The sequence below is a fragment of the Rhinoraja longicauda genome, chromosome 18 (genome assembly GCF_053455715.1).
Source record: "Rhinoraja longicauda isolate Sanriku21f chromosome 18, sRhiLon1.1, whole genome shotgun sequence".
Classification (NCBI taxonomy): Eukaryota; Metazoa; Chordata; class Chondrichthyes; order Rajiformes; family Arhynchobatidae; genus Rhinoraja; species Rhinoraja longicauda.
Genome location: NC_135970.1, coordinates 4299375 through 4315016, shown reverse-complemented (window position 1 = coordinate 4315016; position 15642 = coordinate 4299375). Strand labels below are relative to the sequence as shown.

Sequence of the window (15642 nt, the reverse complement as noted above, 5' to 3'; positions counted from 1 at the left end):
TTTCTATATAACAATTGTGATTTATTTTTAAACATTAACAATTGGATCAGAATATGAATAGAAGTATTTTTGAAAATAAAATTCCAATAAATAAGATTTAAATAAATAGATTTATAAATATCTTTGGTTGTGTTGAGCTGGCCCTGTTGAACCCATTTGCACCTTTGGTTTTATTTGCTGTTGCTGACCACTTCTTCAATAATTTGGTAATTTAATAAATTAGGAAAAAATAAACAATTGAAATTTTCATGATGGAAAATGGAAACAAAATAAATTCACAAACCTCTTCCTGTGACAAATGGTTAATCTACCAGAGAATACAATTTACGAAGAAACAAAATCTTAATTCTCAGTGGGTAACAATCAGTTATTGCAGAAGGTATGGTAGAGAATAGTATAAATCCTGCACCCTGGCACACTAGAAATGTTAGCCTTAAACTCAACGTTTCATGCAAGCTTATATATTTTTAATTGTTTATTTTATCATTTGTTGAATAATGGAGAAAAGCCTATATATGTAAATCGGAAGTGCGATCCTGAGAATGAAAACTATTTTCCAAAATATTTGTCAAATCTTAAATGAAGGAAAAGAGAGTTGGATATCTAGATTTGCTGATGGCCGCACTCCAATTTCACTCCTGCCATCGGGAAATACATATAGGAGACGGAAAAATGTATTGTTCTGGTTTAGGAGCAGGAGCTTCCCTCCTTATCAGGCTATTAAACACTAAAACCACCAAATAAGTACCGAACTACGTAGACTGGCGGGCATTGTTTTTTTGTCTGTACACTATTATTGTTTGTTTTTACACACACACGCACACGCACACGCACACGCACGCACACACACACACACACACACACACACACACACACACACACACACACACACACACACACACACACACACACACACACACCCTAGGACTGCAAGTACATAGTTCCTTGAAGGTGGTGTCACAGGTAGATAGGGGGGGGGTCAAAAAGACTTTTTGCGCATTGGCCTTCATCAGTCATTGAGTATAGAAGTTAGGAGGTCATGTTGCAGTTATATAAGATGTTGGTGAAGCCGCATTTAGAGTATTGTGTTCAGTTCTGGGCACCATGTTACAGGAAAGATGTTGTCAAGTGGAAAGGGTACAGACAAGACTTCTGAGGATGTTGTCAGGACTCGAGCGTCAGAGCTATAGGGAGAAGTTGAACAGGTTGGGACTCTATTCCTTGGAGCGCAGGAGGATGAGCGGTAATTTATAGAGGTGTATAAAATCATGAGAGGAATAGATCGGGTAGAGGCACAGAGTTTCTTGCCCAGAGTAGAGGAATCGACAACCAGCCAACAGAGGTTTAAGATGAAGAGGGAAAGATTCCCTCTAATCTGAGCAGTAACCTTTTCACACAAAGGTTTGTGGGTGTATCGAACGAGCTGCCAGTGAAAGAGCTAATGGCTATTAACTTTTCATGATGGGATGCTTGACCATAATAAAACGGTAGAATGAATAAAAAGCCTGAACTCTGAATAGCTGATGTTTGCAATATTGCACCTGGCAGGATGCAACTCCTAAATCTTGTACACCAGGCTCTGATAGCACATCCCTTTTGCCTGGGGAGGACGTCTGGGAATGATAAGAACAAGGTTTCCGCTGAGATTAGGAAGTGGTTAACTGCGGACTACTTGTGGAATGGTGCAAACATGACCTTCTGTGGTATAATAAGGATCCTTACCTTTGACTAATGACTTTGTGTGAAACATTTTATGACAGTAGAGTGACAAGTATATTGTGCAAGATACAATTTGTTATTGATTTGAAGGAAATGTGTTAAACATCCTGGCCGCAAATTCTGTATAAAAATGCTGTGTTAATGCTGTATCTTTGAGTGGAAGCACGGGGAGTGCAGAGTATGGTTATACACCCTCTGCATTAGTCCCCCCCACTCCCGTCTGACGATAATTAAAGCTTTGAGGCTTGGTTTACCTTTAACCGTTTGTGTTGTTGTCTGTTTTAAGAAACGAACTTTAACACCAGAGGAGGTAGTTGAGGCAGGGACTATTGTAACATTTAAGAAACAATTGGACAAGTACTTGGATAGGACAATTTTAGAGGGATATGGGCCAAATGCCGGCAGTGGGACAAGTGTAGATGCAACATATTGGTCGCTGTGGGCAAGTTGGGCAGAAGGGCCTGTTTCAAGCTGTATGACTATTATCTCTCTCACACACACGCGCACACACAACTGCGTTACCTCAGCGAAAGACACAAAATGCTAGAGTAACTCAGCCGGACAGGCAGTATCTCTGGAGAGAAGGAATGGGTGGCGTTTTAGGTTGAGATGCTGCCTGTCCTGCTGAGTAACTCCAGCATTTTATGTCGATCTTCAGTGTAAACCAGCATCTGCAGTTCCTCTAGCACTTTGTGTCCGACTATGTTTATTATCGTGTTTACAGAGTACAATGTTTATATTTATGTTGCATTGCTGCAAGTAAGAATTTTATGTTCCGTTTCGGGACATAAAATACTCTTGACTTACCACTCTTTCTAATTGCGTTGCCTCTTTCAGGGAGTTATGGACTTGAACCCGAAGATCCCTCTGCACATCAATGCTGTTAAGTAAGGGTCATGCTTTAATTGTATATTTTCCCCTTACATTTTGCCTTTCACAATGCAACACCTCACACTTGCTTGAATTAAACTCCATCTGCCATTTCTCCGCTCATTTTTGTCGCTGATCTATATCCTGCTACATCCCTTGACAGCCTTCCTCACCGTGGGACCTCGGCCTGGGACCGTGACCCCAGCAATCTTAATGTCATCTGCCAATTTACTAACCAACTTGTCTACGTTTATGTGCAAGTCATTATGTACAACACAGACAGCGGAGGTCTCAGCACAGATCCCTGCAGAACTCCACTGGTCATAGACCAATATTGTCCTGCCACCACAATCCTGTCTCCGCCGACCTCCACCGCCTCCCCGGGGCCGTTGCCGCCGACGAGCGAGGCCTCTGCAACGCCGCTGCCGCCCACGTCCTTCCCGACCCCTTCACCGCTGCCGCCGACCTTCTCGACCCCTTCACCGCCGCCCACGCCTTCCCCGGCCATCCGCTGACCGAGCCGACCGTCACTTACCCGGACTCCAGGTCCCAGCGGGCCTCCCCCAGCGACCGTGCTGACCCGCGCCGCTCCACCGCCCAGCAGCAGGTCACAGCCGTCGCTGTACCCGGCCCCCGGGACCAACAACAGGCTGCAGCTCCACCTGGCCCACACACACCGCGCTGGGTCCACAGCCCCCACCAGGCAGAGCCCCTCAGCACTGCTGGGTCCTACTGCCCACCCTCTACTACAGGTAACTGCAGCAGGGGTTCCACTGGGTCTCCCCCTTCCCCCTCCAGCAAGTTGACCCCTAGTACGCCCCACACCGGTCCTCATGCCCCCCTCTGCCCAGCTAACCCACCACCCCCCCACCATAGATCCCCTCCACCTGCCCCCCTGCCTCCATCCGACCCCAACCCCCACCATTGCCGGGTGTTCACCATCCCCCCTGACCTCCCCCTTTCAGACACCGAACGGTCGGTCCTCAGCAGAGGCCTTACCTTTGTTCCCCTCCGCCCCCACATCAACGAGTTCCGCGTCCGCCATGACGTGGAGCTCTTCTTCCGCCGCCTCCGCCTCCGAGCCTTTTACCATGGCAAGGAGCCCCGACCCCCCACTGATGACCCCTTCTCCCATCTCCAATGGACCCCCTCCACTTTTACCCCCCAGTATGGCCTACTACCCTCACTAGAACTTTTTATCGCAAACTGCCGGCGTGACATCGGCCGCCTCAAATTTTCCACTCCCCTGACTAACTCCAACCTCTCCCGTCCTGAACGTGCAGCCCTCCACTCACTCCGCAACAACCCGGACTTAATAATTAAACCCGCTGACAAGGGAGGGGCTGTGGTAGTCTGGCGTGCTGACCTCTACCGCACCGAGGCCAGACGACAACTATCAGACACCTCTTCCTACCTATCCCTGGACCATGACCCCACCGATAAACACCAGACCTTCATCAGCAGCACCATCACCGACCTCACCAACTCCGGCGATCTACCCCTCAGTGCCTCCAATCTCATAGTTCCCCAGCCCCGCACGGCCCGATTCTACCTCCTACCCAAAATCCACAAACACAACTGTCCCGGCAGACCCATTGTCTCTGCCTGCTCATGCCCCACCGAACTTATCTCTACCTACCTCGACTCCATCCTATCCCCCCTGGTTAAATCCCTCCCCACCTATGTCCAAGACACCTCACACGCTCTCCATCTCCTGGATAACTTCCGGTTCCCAGGCCCCCACTCCCTCATTTTCACCATGGATGTCCAGTCACTCTACACTTCCATCCCCCACAAGGATGGTCTCGAAGCCCTCCGTTTCTTCCTCGACCATAGAACCAGCCAATCCCCATCGACCAACACTCTCCTCCGCCTAGCAGAGCTGGTTCTTACCCTCAACAACTTCTCCTTTGACTCCTCCCACTTCCTCCAAACCAGAGGCGTAGCTATGGGCACTCGCATGGGCCCTTGCTACGCCTGCCTCTTTGTCGGGTACGTCGAACAATCCCTGTTCCAGACGTACACTGGCCCCATCCCTGAACTCTACCTCCGCTACATCGACGACTGCATTGGTGCTACCTCTTGCACCCATGCAGAACTCACTGACTTCATACACTTCACCTCCAATTTCCATCCTGCCCTTAAATATACCTGGACTATCTCTGACATCTCCCTCCCGTTTCTGGACCTCACCATCTCCATCACAGGAGAAAAACTAGTGACGGACATTTTCTACAAGCCCACCGACTCGCACAGCTATCTGGACTACACTTCTTCCCACCCGGTCCCCTGCAAAAAGTCTATCCCCTACTCCCAATTCCTCCGTCTACGCCGCATCTGCGCCCGGGATGAGGTGTTTCAGACTAGGGCTTCCGAGATGTCCTCGTTTTTCAGAAAACGGGGCTTCCCCTCCTCCATTATAGATGAGGCTCTCACTAGGGTCTCTTCTACATCCCGCAGCTCCGCTCTTGCTCCCCCTCCCCCCACTCGCAACAAGGACAGGATCCCCCTCGTTCTCACCTTCCACCCCACCAGCCAGCGGATCCAACATATCATCCACCAACATTTCCGTCACCTACAACAGGACCCCACCACTGGCCATATCTTCCCATCCCCTCCCCTCTCTGCGTTCCGCAGAGACCGTTCCCTCCTCAACTCCCTGGTCCACTCGTCCCTTCCTACCCAAACCACCCCAACCCTGGGCACTTTCCCTTGCAACCGCACGAGATGCAACACCTGTCCCTTCACCTCCCCCCTCAACTCCATCAAAGGACCCAAACAGTCTTTCCAGGTGAGACAGAGGTTCACCTGCACCTCCTCCAACCTCATCTATTGCATCCGCTGCTCTAGATGTCAACTTATTTATATCGGCGAAACCAAGCGCAGGCTCGGCGATCGCTTCGCTGAACACCTGCGCTCGGTCCGCATTAACGCAACTGATCTCCCGGTGGCCCAGCACTTTAACTCCTCCTCCCATTCCCAGTCTGACCTCTCTGTCATGGGCCTCCTCCAGTGCCATAGTGAGGCCCGCCAGAAATTGGAGGAGCAGCACCTCATATTTCGCCTGGGCAGTTTGCGGCCCGGTGGTATGAACGTCGACTTCTCCAACTTCAGATAGCTCCTCTGTCCCTCCCTTCCCCTCCTCCTTCCCAGATCTCCCTCTATCTTCCTGTCTCCACCTATATCCTTCCCTTGTCCCACCCCCGACATCAGTCTGAAGAAGGGTCTCGACCCGAAACGTCACCCATTCCTTCTCTCCCGAGATGCTGCCTGACCTGCTGAGTTACTCCAGCATTTTGTGAATAAAACAATCCTGTCTTCTATTGGTGAGATGGTTCTGAATCCGTATGACCGTTACTGTTAATCCCGTGCATCTTAATCTTCTGTATTCCAACAAACTACCTTCATTCTCCTATTAGAATCCTATTCCATATATTTTACATTTTATATTCACATTATTTCCGATAGAGTTGGCAGGAAGTTTGCAGATACAAGGTACACTCTAAAGATGTGTATACAACAACCTTGTATACACACCTGAAGTGTGGAACTGAGAGAGTGTCGATGAGCTGTTACATTGCTGTTGACACTAAAATGTAGTACTAAATGTGACAACAGAATGTCACTGCTTTAAAAGAGAACAGAACAATATTGATCCTTCAATCAATATTACGTGAACAGATTACCCGGTTGTTAACACGATACTATTTGTGAGATCTTGAGGTATGTAAATTCATTGCCAACTTTCTTATATTACAGCACAGAATGTACTTCAAAAGTAGTTCATTATCTTAAAGTGCTTTGGAATGGCTACTAGTTGCTGTGTAAAAATTTCCAAGCAACAGCCCTATCTTTGCTTTCGGGTTAAATTTTCGTCTGTGTTCCACCCTCAGTTCGATTTGGAGAATTTTGGCATTTTCCATTTATCTCAGTGACTTGACAAAAATATTGGATCTTTTAAAGATTGAGATCATGGGATCCAGTAATCATGAATTGATAATATTTTCTTATAATGCAAAATGTATTGCTCTTATTAGATCGGTTAGGCAATGTGATTGTCATAAGCTGAAGCAGGCAGAATTCTCCATTTTGAATGACAGGACTGAGTTTTGTCTGTTTCTTACAGTTTTAATAGAAAAAGTAAGGTTTCTTCGTTTTCAATACAATATCAGATTGAATAATTATTATAGATCCATTAGGAGCAAAGAGGTCCTTCTCCATAGGAGCAAAGAGGTCATTCTGCAGTTGTACAGGGCCCTAGTGAGACCGCACCTGGAGTATTGTGTGCAATTTTGGTCTCCAAATTTAAGGAAGGACATTCTTGCTATTGAGGGAGTGCAGCGTAGGTTCACTAGGTTAATTCCCGGAATGGCAGGACTGACATATGTTGAAAGATTGGAGCGACTTGGCTTGTATACACTGGAATTTAGGATGAGAGGGGATCTTATAGAAACATATAAGATTATTAAGGGAATGGACACACTAGAGGCAGGAAACATGTTCCCAATGTTGGAGGAGTCCAGAACCAGGGGCCACAGTTTAAGAATAAGCGGTAGGCCATTTAGAACGGAGATGAGGAAAAACTTTTTCAGTCAGAGAGTTGTAAATCTGTGGAATTCTCTGCCTCAGAAGGCAGTGGAGGCCAATTCTCTGGATGCTTTCAAGAGAGAGCTAGATAGAGCTCTTAAGGATAGCGGAGTTAGGGGGTATGGGGAGAAGGCAGGAACGGGGTACTGATTGTGAATGATCAGCCATGATCACATTGAATGACGGTGCTGGCTCGAAGGGCCGAATGGCCTCCTCCTGCACCTATTGTCTATTGTCTATCCACATAAGTGAGCAATCATCATTCAGTTATCACATCAAGCCATCCAGCTATAATGAATGTCTAGACTGTCATGAATAGCATTTTAATGAAATCATTGGGCTGCACTTAACTTAGATTATCAATACAAAATTGTTCCAAATCTTGGCAAGAATGGCTTATTGCTTGTGTTTTGCATTGTTTGGATGAAATGTTGCCAATTTCTAATACAATAAAATGGCAGCAAGGGCAACTTGAATTTATAAAGCTATTTTTTCTATTTTATTATAAAGTAAATGTTTGCAAACAAAATTCAATGGAGGCAAAATAGAGCAATTGTTTTGCACTAAATTTATTGGTGTCCTTCCCCACAAAATAATTAGCATGAAACTCAGCAAATCTCCATGGAAAAAAGTAACGATTGTTCCACGCCTTTTATGCTGTTTAGGGGCATCCAGATAAAACATTTCCATAATTTATGGAAGGAAATTTCAATTTGGAGTTATTTTTACTGTTTAAAGGACATTTATCCAAGAGTATAAGGATGGTCAGTGAAGTTTGTTTTCATTAATAAGAAGAATGACAACATGCAGAGGTTCATGCAAGCATCCTAATGTAAGAATTAGTATCAGGAGTGGGTGACTCAACCCTCATGCTTGCCTTGCCTTTTAAACAAATTATGCCTCGGGTTGAAAAACAAATGCTGGATGAATTCAGCCAAGAAGCAGTTAATGCTTCAGCTCAATGATCCTTCCACAAAACCCGAGAAAGAGTATAGGATTTTTCACAGCAGATCTCGGGGAAGAGTGAAGTGTAAGACAAAGGCTATATGGAGATTGGTTCAGACAAATCAAATGATAAGGAGTATGAGAACTGACTGTTCACAAGGCATTTAGAGAAAACACGCGGTTAGAAAGGAATAATAGCGGGAAGCAATGAAAGATCTTTTTATCTGAAGTTGAAGAATTCAAGATTCATTTCAGCAGGCTACAGACAGACAGGTCCGGACTCTGAGTAGAATTGAGAATTAAAGAGGTATACGATAGGAAGCTCGGGGTCACCCCTGTGGACTGAATGCCGATGCTGCACAAAATGATCACCCAATCTGCGTGCTTGATCACCCAATGATTGCTTGGGTTCCTGGAAGGTGGAAAGGTAAGCGAAAGATGGGTATGGACAATTGCATTTCCTCTGATTGCATGGGAGGGTGATGGGGTGAGAATGGTTTGTTGGGATGGTAGAGTGGATGAGGGAGTCATGAAGTGAGCAGCCCCTGGTGAAATATTGAAAAGGGAGGAGGGAGTAAATGGTCACTGGTGGTGGGATCAATTAGAGCTGGGGGAAATTGCAAGGATAATATATTGAATGCAAAGGCTGTTGGGATGGAAAGTGAACACTCTTCTGTCCCAGAAGGTAGGTGTTGTGGGGGGGGGGGGGGGGGGTTGTGAGAGTGGATGTGCAGGAAATGGATGAAAAAAATGTTGAGTGCTCCATTCATAATGGCAGAGGGGAAGCCATTGTATCAGGAAGGAAGTGGACATTTCAGAGGCACCAGAGCAGAAGACTTTATCATTGGAACAAATGCAATCGAGGCTAAGAAACTGGGAGAAACTAACAGTGACCTTGCAGGAGGCAGGGTGAGAGGAGATATAGTCAAGATAGCTGTGGGAGGAATCTGGACTTGTAGAAAAATGTTAGCACTGTAGTCTTCCTGGTTGAGGTAAATAAGTCAAAATAAAATTTGGCTGATCTGATTGTAGCCTCAACTCAGCATTCCTGTTTACTTTCAGTGACCTTCTACCTCGCTCATCGAGTATCTACTTTCTGTCTTAAGTATTCAAATATTTTGCTTAAATAAAATAAAAATAACAACTGTAAAAAGGCCTAACATGAAAGGTTTTCTGTAACTCCATGGATTTTTAGTTTGATACCTGGTTAAAGTTAGTTAATAACTGCGCAAATAGCATTAGGAAGTGTGTTATGTTTCTACAAATGGGAAAAAAAGTGACAGGAATTTTCACTGCTGCTGGATACCAGTTTATTGCTCTATTGCTTGTATTTATTCAGTAATTTTCTGAAATACGGAATCAAACCCTTGCCACTTTAAGGCTGTAGAATTCTCCAAATATTCACATGGAGATTAAATTAGAAGGATGTGAGAAAACATAGTACTATTTATCAAGTAATCTTGTTATTGAATAATCTTTGGATAGTCATATCACTTTTTGAGATGGTGAGATATCTTAAAACAGCAAATCATTCTCTTTTATATTTTTATATGAATGAAAAAATAGAAATGGTATTATTTTGATTGTTTCTAGGAAGAGAATAATGAAGAGTCTTGAACTTTGAAAAATAGTGTAACGTTTATAAGGCTTGGTGCAAAACAGATGTATATTTTCTGGTTTTCATTCAGTTGTATTTTATCAAATTCTAATTTATTTAATCCTTAAATATCTTATCTTTTGGTAGCAAGTTTTGTACTGTTGTCCAATTCATATGATTTTTGCTGAGCTCTTGAGGTTCATTGACTGGGAAGGATGGGAGAAGTGAACTCTATTTTACCAGGAAGAATAAATGAGATGAGAATCACAACAGTGAGCTGTGTAGGGGTGGGGGAGACGAGAGAAAATATTTATGTTTTGCTTGTCACTCCAGGAGATTAGATAATATAATAGAAAGAAGGCATGGACATAACTAAGCTGTGACTGGATATTTAAAATCACAGGCATAAATTGACATCAATAGTTCGTTGCGAGCAGAGAAAAATCAAATGGGATGACTGGTCTCCCAGTTAGTGTTAGGTTAAAGTGAAAAACGAGATATCAAAGGGGATCAAGGCAAATGTAGAATAGATCATTGTTAGGGTAAGGTGACAACGAGACATATAAAGCTAAAATTTAATCAGGAGGACAGTCAGACTGGTCAGAGAACTAGGCTGAGGGAGGGATGGTGAGGGAGGGAAAGCAAGGGTTACATGAAGTTAGAGAAATCAATATTCATTTTGCTGGGTTGTAAGCTTCTGGGACTTCTCTAACTTCAAGTAACCCTTGCTTTTTTCCTTCTCTCTCCATCCCTCTCCCACCCTAGCTCTCCGACCAGTCTGACTGTCCTCCTGATTACATTTTAGCTTGATATGCCTCACTGTCACCTCCCCAAGCTAACAATGATCTATTCTACATTTTCCTTCAGCTTTGTCCCCTTTGATATCTAGTTTTCACTCTTTACCCTTCCATATCTCTGTGTCCCCCTCTCCCCTGACTCAGTCTGAAGGTCTCAACCCAAAACGTCCATTTCTTCCATCCAGAAATGCTTCCTGTCCCGCTGAGTTACTCTAGCATTTTGTGTCTATCTTTGATGTAAACCAGCATCTGCAGTTCCTTCCTACACAGATCTCCCTGTACCATTTAATGTGCATTTGCTAGCTAGTGACCTCGTATGACTAGAATGACACTGAAACAGCCTTTGTGATGCAAGCACACACAATGAGAGTGCATTATTTGACAGGAGAAGAACAAATTAAATGTTTCCATTTACAGAATAGGAGTTACTATTTTCATTGATCCAGTGGGTCAGATTCTGAATCATATAAATTAACTTATAGCATTGTGCAACTATATTTTGCCCTTCCGATTGGCACAACCTTAATGTTACAGGTATTTATTGTTTATATATTCTACACATCATAGAATGATTTTTGTGTCTATCTTCGGTTTAAACTAGCATCTGCAGTTCCTTCTTACTCATTGAAATAGGTATCCAGTTAGTTCCACTTCCTGTTCATTCACCAAAGACTAGCAGATTTCTCTTCACCTCAGTGAAGGGGCCACATCAAGGGGCCACAGTTTAAGAATAAGGGGTAGGCCATTTAGAACTGAGATGAGGAAACACTTTTTCAGTCAGAGAGTTGTGAATCTGTGGAATTCTCTGCCTCAGAAGGCAGTGGAGGACAATTTTCTGAATGCATTCAAGAGTGAGCTAGATAGAGCTCTTAAGGATAGCGGAGTCAGGGGGTATGGGGAGAAGGCAGGAACGGGGTACTGATTGAGAATGATCAGCCATGATCACATTGAATGGCAGTGCTGGCTCGAAGGGCTGAATGGCCTCCTCCTGCACCTATTGTCTATTGTCCAATTGCAGAACATAACATGCTGCTGAAAAATGCTGCCTCTTCAAGGGGATAGGAATCACAACTCCATAACTTTTTAATTATTTTGAATTGGGATAAGTCTGGACCATGTGGGAAGGTACTAAATTGGAGTAAGACAAAATGCAACGCTATTTGTCGGGAGCAAGGGAGGGTACACTGGGAGCAGTTGTTATTGAGTAAGACTGTGTCTGACATGTGGGATTCGTTTAAAGGCCAATTGATCAAAGTTCAGGAACAGCATGTTCCAGTAAGGAAGAGAGAAAGTCATGGCAAAATAAGAGAATCTTAGATGACCAAAGAGGTTGTAAATCTGGTGAAAACGATGAAGGAATGATGTGATAAGTTTAAGAAGATGAAATCCGACAGGACCGTTGTGAAATATAAAGACTGGAGAAAGAATGCAAGGAGGCGATTAGAAGGGCCAAAAGGGACCATGAAATGGCTTAGGCGAGTCGTGTTCAAGAAAATCCCAATGGTTTTTATAAATATTAAAAATAAGCATTACCAGGACAAAGGTAGAATTACTCAAGCATAAAAGAGGAAATTTGTTCTTGGTGTCAGAGGATGTAGTCAAAGTACTAAACAAGTACTTTTCATTTGTTTTCACCAAGGAGGGTGTCATGGAGTACGGTGCGATCAGTGTGAAGAATACTAACATTCAAGGGCATTTTGAGATTAAGTACAAGGTGACAGGCATTGAAAAGCATTAAGGTGGATCATCCCCAGGACCTAATGGGATATATGCCAGGTTATTGTGAGAAGAAAGAGAGGAGATTGGTGGAGTCTTGAATGTACTCCCATTTGGGTTTATTAGGGACAGTCATCATGGCTTTGCACGTGGCAGGTGGTGTCTTACGAACTTTATCAAGTTTTTTGAGGAGTTGACAAGGGTGATCGATGAGGGTAGTAGGGTGGTGAATGTTGTCTTTGTGGATTTATATATAATTAAAATCATCTTTTAGGCCCCCTCGGTCATGGCTGACCATGGGTGATGCATCCTAGTTGGCTGGTTGCTCCACATCTCGGCTAGAGCAGCGTCGCTTGTGGCTGAAGAGACCAATGCGGGAATGACAGTCTCTGTCGCAAGGGTCACATTTGTGTGTGGTCTTTGGTCCGTTGAAGTTGCTGCGCTCCTTTCTGCGTGCCCGCTTGTCTGCCGCTGCGTTCATCAATTTCTCTTCCCCCGGTTTGAGATGTTGGTTCACACAAAATGTCTTTTGGAATACGGCCATCCTCCATGCAGTGGACATGGCCCAGCCACCGCAGCTTGCGCTGCCTGAGTAGAGTGTACATACACGGAAGGCCAGCGCGAGACAGAATCTCGGCGTTGGACACTCTGTCTTGCCAGGATATACCCAGGATACGGCGGATGCTTCTAAGGTGGAAGGTGTTGAGTCTTCTCTCCAGTCAGGCATATGTAGTCCATGTCTCACTGCCGTACAGCAGCGTGCTGTTGACACAGGCGTTGTAGACTGCTATCTTTGTCTTCACCGTCAGCTTTGGATTGGTCCACACTCGAGTTGTGAGGCGAGCGAGAGTTGTAGCTGCCTTCCCGATCCTCTTGTCAATCTCTGTGTCCAAGGAGAGGTTGGCGGTGATGGTGGAGCCGAGGTACGTGAACTGATGGACGGCATTGAGTTCGTAGTCGTCGATGGTGATGACAGGCGGTGCCTCTGTATCCTGTCCTTGCAAGCCCGATAGAAGCGGTCCATCAGTGACTAGTTCCTGCTGGGTGTGGGACACAACTGCTGCGTCATCGGCAAACAACATGTCTCTGATGAGAGCTTCACGTACTTTTGTCTTGGCTCAGAGGCGGGTGAGGTTGAAGAGCTTGCCGTCTGATCTAGTACTCAGGTAGATCCCCTCTGTTGCGGTGCCGAAGGCATGTTTCAGGAGCAGAGCGAAGAAAATCCCAAAGAGTGTGGGAGCGAGGACGCAGCCTTGTTTGACGCCACTGCGGATGTCGAAGGGCTCCGAGAAACTGCCATTGAACTGCACTGTCCCCTTCGTGTTGATGTGGAAGGATTCTATCATGCTCTGCAGTTTTGGTGGGCAGCCGATCTTGGGAGAGCCTTCAATAGGTCATCTCTGCTGACGAAGTCGAATTTCTTGGTGAGGTCAATGAAAGGGGCATACAGGGGCATCCGCTGTTCTCTGCACTTCTCCTGGAGCTGGCGAAGGGAGAAGACAATGTCTACCGTTGACCTTCCAGCTTGGAAACCGCACTGTGACTCTGGGTAGACATGTTCTGCAGGCGGATCAAGATGACACAAGCAAAGACCTTGCCGATGATGTTGAGGAGGGAGATGCCTCTGTAGTTGTTGCAGTCGCTATAATTAAAATATATAGTAATATATAGTAATGATAAGACCTTTTTCTTGATTAATAAGGGTGTCAAAGGTCATGGGAAGAAGGCAGGAGAATGGGTAAGAGTGGTAAAGATAGATCAGCCATGATTGAATGGCAGAGTAGACTCAATGGCCGAAGATCTAATTCTGTTCCTGTGTCTTATGAACTTATGAACTTTAACAGCAGTGCTGTACAGAAGGATCTTGGGGTTCAAGTCCATAATTCCCTGAGAGTAGTGACACACATAGATAGAATGGTAAAGAAGACATATGGTATAATTGCCTTCATTGGTTGCGACATTAAGAGTCAGGAAGTCATGTTGCAGTTTGATAGGAAAAGGATACAACTCAGCTGGAGTAACTCAGTGGGTCGGGCAGCATCTCTGGAGAATGTGGATAGGCGATGATTCCAGTCAGGACCCTTCTTCAGACTGACAATAGACAATAGGTGCAGGAGTAGGCCATTCAGCCCTTCGAGCCAGCACCGCCATTCAATGCGATCATGGCTGATCACTCTCAATCAGTACCCCGTTCCTGCCTTCTCCCCATACCCCCTCACTCCGCTATCCTTAAGAGCTCTATCCAGCTCTCTCTTGAAAGCATCCAACGAACTGGCCTCCACTGCCTTCTGAGGCAGAGAATTCCACACCTTCACCACTCTCTGACTGAAAAAGTTCTTCCTCATCTCCGTTCTAAATGGCCTACCCCTTATTCTTAAACTGTGGCCCCTTGTTCTGGACTCCCCCAACATTGGGATCCAAGACTGATCCTAATCTGCTGAGTTACTCCAGTACATTGTGTCCTTTTGTGTAAACCAGCGACTGCGAACCCTTGTTGCTGCAACTTTAAAGGGCTTTGCTTAGGCCGATTTGGAGTATTGTTTGCAGTTCTGGTTGCCTCTTTACCAGAAGGATGTGGAGGCTTTGGAAAGTGTGCAAAAAAGATTTACCAGAATTAAATATAGAAGGTATTAGTTCCAAGGTGAGTTTGGACAGACTTCGATTGTTTTCTCTGGAATACTGGAGGATGAGGGGAGACCTAATAGAAATATATAAAATAATGAGAAGCATACTTAGACAGTCGGAACTTTTTCCCCAGGATGGAAACATCAAACACTCGAGGGCGCAAGTTTAAGGTGGGAGCAGTAAAGCTCAAAGGAGATGTGTAGGGCTTGTTTTTTTTACATGTTTATGGGTGCCTGGAATGTTCTTTTAGGGGTGGTAGTGGAGGCCGATACCATAGTGGCATTTAAGCAGCTTCTCAGATACGCACTTGTACATATCGGGAATGGAGGGATATGGATTATGTACAGGCAGATAAGAGTTGGTCTTGGTATCATGTTCGGCATGAACATTATGGGCCAAAGGGCCTGTTCCTGTGTTGTACTGTTCTATGTTTTATGTTTTCTCTAATTCTTTAGCATGGCAACCCCCTTGCAATGTTTTTGTTAAATAAAGTAATTATTGACAATATTTTATTAGTTGTAATGAATGTTCCTGATCTTGTCTCTCTTGTACGCTCTTGCACTTATGTAATATTAAATGGGACAAACGTTTGTTAATATTATGAAGAGATTAAGGTATTACAACAGATTTTTTTTGTGAATGGGCCTTAATTAAGGTTCCTTTGCATTTTTTTCTAATTTATGGGTTATTGTGTGAACACAATATTGCCTTTATAGATATCTGAATTTTACAATATGGTAATATATTTACATAGTCCTCTGCTATCTAATTGTATTTTTGATTTCA

At 44.7% G+C, this 15642-nt stretch overlaps 1 protein-coding gene across 11 annotated transcripts in view; it reads left to right on the top strand.

The window, feature by feature from the left end:
* The window catches only part of stk33 (serine/threonine kinase 33), a 106253-nt gene that overhangs the window by 4058 nt on the left and 86553 nt on the right, over positions 1-15642 (top strand). For 3 of the 11 annotated variants that reach the window (XM_078414715.1, XM_078414718.1, XM_078414716.1), the window contains exon 2: positions 2557-2606. The exons of 7 other annotated variants lie outside the window; for them this stretch is intronic. In XM_078414715.1, coding sequence (XP_078270841.1) covers positions 2563-2606 — 44 coding nt within the window. In that variant the 5' untranslated portion in view covers positions 2557-2562. Of the gene's footprint in view, positions 1-2556; positions 2607-8700; positions 8807-15642 lie in introns of those variants that run through there. One more of the 11 variants, XM_078414720.1, reaches the window with a different exon arrangement.